At 49.3% G+C, this 1273-nt stretch overlaps 1 protein-coding gene across 1 annotated transcript in view; it reads left to right on the forward strand.

Moving 5' to 3' along the window:
- LACBIDRAFT_333315 (uncharacterized protein) overlaps positions 1 to 645 on the forward strand; it is a gene marked incomplete at both ends in the record, with an annotated part of 1498 nt that extends 853 nt beyond the window's left edge. The window contains one exon of the mRNA XM_001887908.1: positions 56 to 645. Coding sequence (XP_001887943.1) covers positions 56 to 645 — 590 coding nt within the window. The remainder of the gene's footprint in view (positions 1 to 55) is intronic.
- Between the last annotated feature and the right edge of the window lie 628 nt (positions 646 to 1273).

Consider the following 1273-nt stretch of genomic DNA (forward strand, 5'->3'; position numbering starts at 1 on the left):
GACCGGAATCCTGCAGGAATTAGGGGGGCACTGATAAGACCTCCAACTCGGCCAGGCGATGCCTTCATTTTCGGCCCAGCTCCTGTCTTCGTCTACACTCAAGAGAGGACAACACCACGCCCACCACCTTCGACCGAATTGTTGGACTTGGATCCAAACTCCCCACGTGCAAGGGGTTTATGTCGCAAGTACAATATCAAGGTTGTGTCTGATGACAGCATTGGTGATCGCACGGGCGTGGTAGCCGAGGTCGTTCAGGCAATTGGCAAAGTGTGGGAAAGAGCTATGGACCCCGAGGCTTCATCCGACCCTTCGATTAGGAATTTGCAGGCCGCCTTTGATAAATTGTTGACGAGGGGAGATGAGTTTACCAAGATGGATCGTATGGACCTGGTTCGTCATAGCGAAATTCACCAGGAGGTGCTCAGATCCCTGCCTGACAGCATAGCGACAACGAGCCATTATCGGTATGTTTTGGCCACCTTGAGGAGGGAGAAGGACCGGTTGCGTGAACAAATCGATTCAGACCGTGATCTGGTTGCAGCAATGGACGCTACTTTAGAAGGACTACGGCCATTCATCCCAGACGAGATCCCAGACAAGGGGAAGGGGAGGGACAAAAGGGATGGACCAGGGTTTAAGTAGAAGATTAGATCACAAGACCGAGGTTGGTTCGCTATGTAGTTTACACCCGGGCACGGTTGAAGATACCCGCTGCCGGATAGTGCTCACATTTAATTGGTCATAAGACAAGCCTCCCGGCTCAATTAGTCAAACGAACACCTTTTCAACCCTTGCCTTTCATGATAGGAAAACATGATGAACTACGAAAAGTGACACTGCTGAAACCGGACACAGACTAACATCATTGAACATGCTATGTATTTCGCACCCGGGCATGAATGACTAACATCATTAAACATGATAGGTTTAACTGACGAATGAAACTTTCTTGGACCAGGTGGAACGAACACTTTCTTCAGCAATCTTTTTCGACCGTTCTCGGGTTACTATACCGAGTTCCCCTGTAGAAACCTTGCCTTTAATGATAGGATGAGGTTTTGGTTTTGGCTTGGTGGGGACATCAATAGATGGTTGCCGACTGGGACCGGCCTCTGACTCCTTTTGTTTTGAAGGGACTGGTCGTTTTGCGTTGACACCACTTGACTTAGTGAAATCAAAGCTATTCGAAGCTTTGGTTGTGTCCGACCTCAGATTGGTTGCTTGAGCTGGTTTGACAGTGGCTTGGATAACAGCCGAGGCAGCTCGGCAT

The sequence above is a fragment of the Laccaria bicolor genome, genomic scaffold, assembly GCF_000143565.1.
Source record: "Laccaria bicolor S238N-H82 LACBIscaffold_49 genomic scaffold, whole genome shotgun sequence".
NCBI lineage: Eukaryota > Fungi > Basidiomycota > Agaricomycetes > Agaricales > Hydnangiaceae > Laccaria > Laccaria bicolor.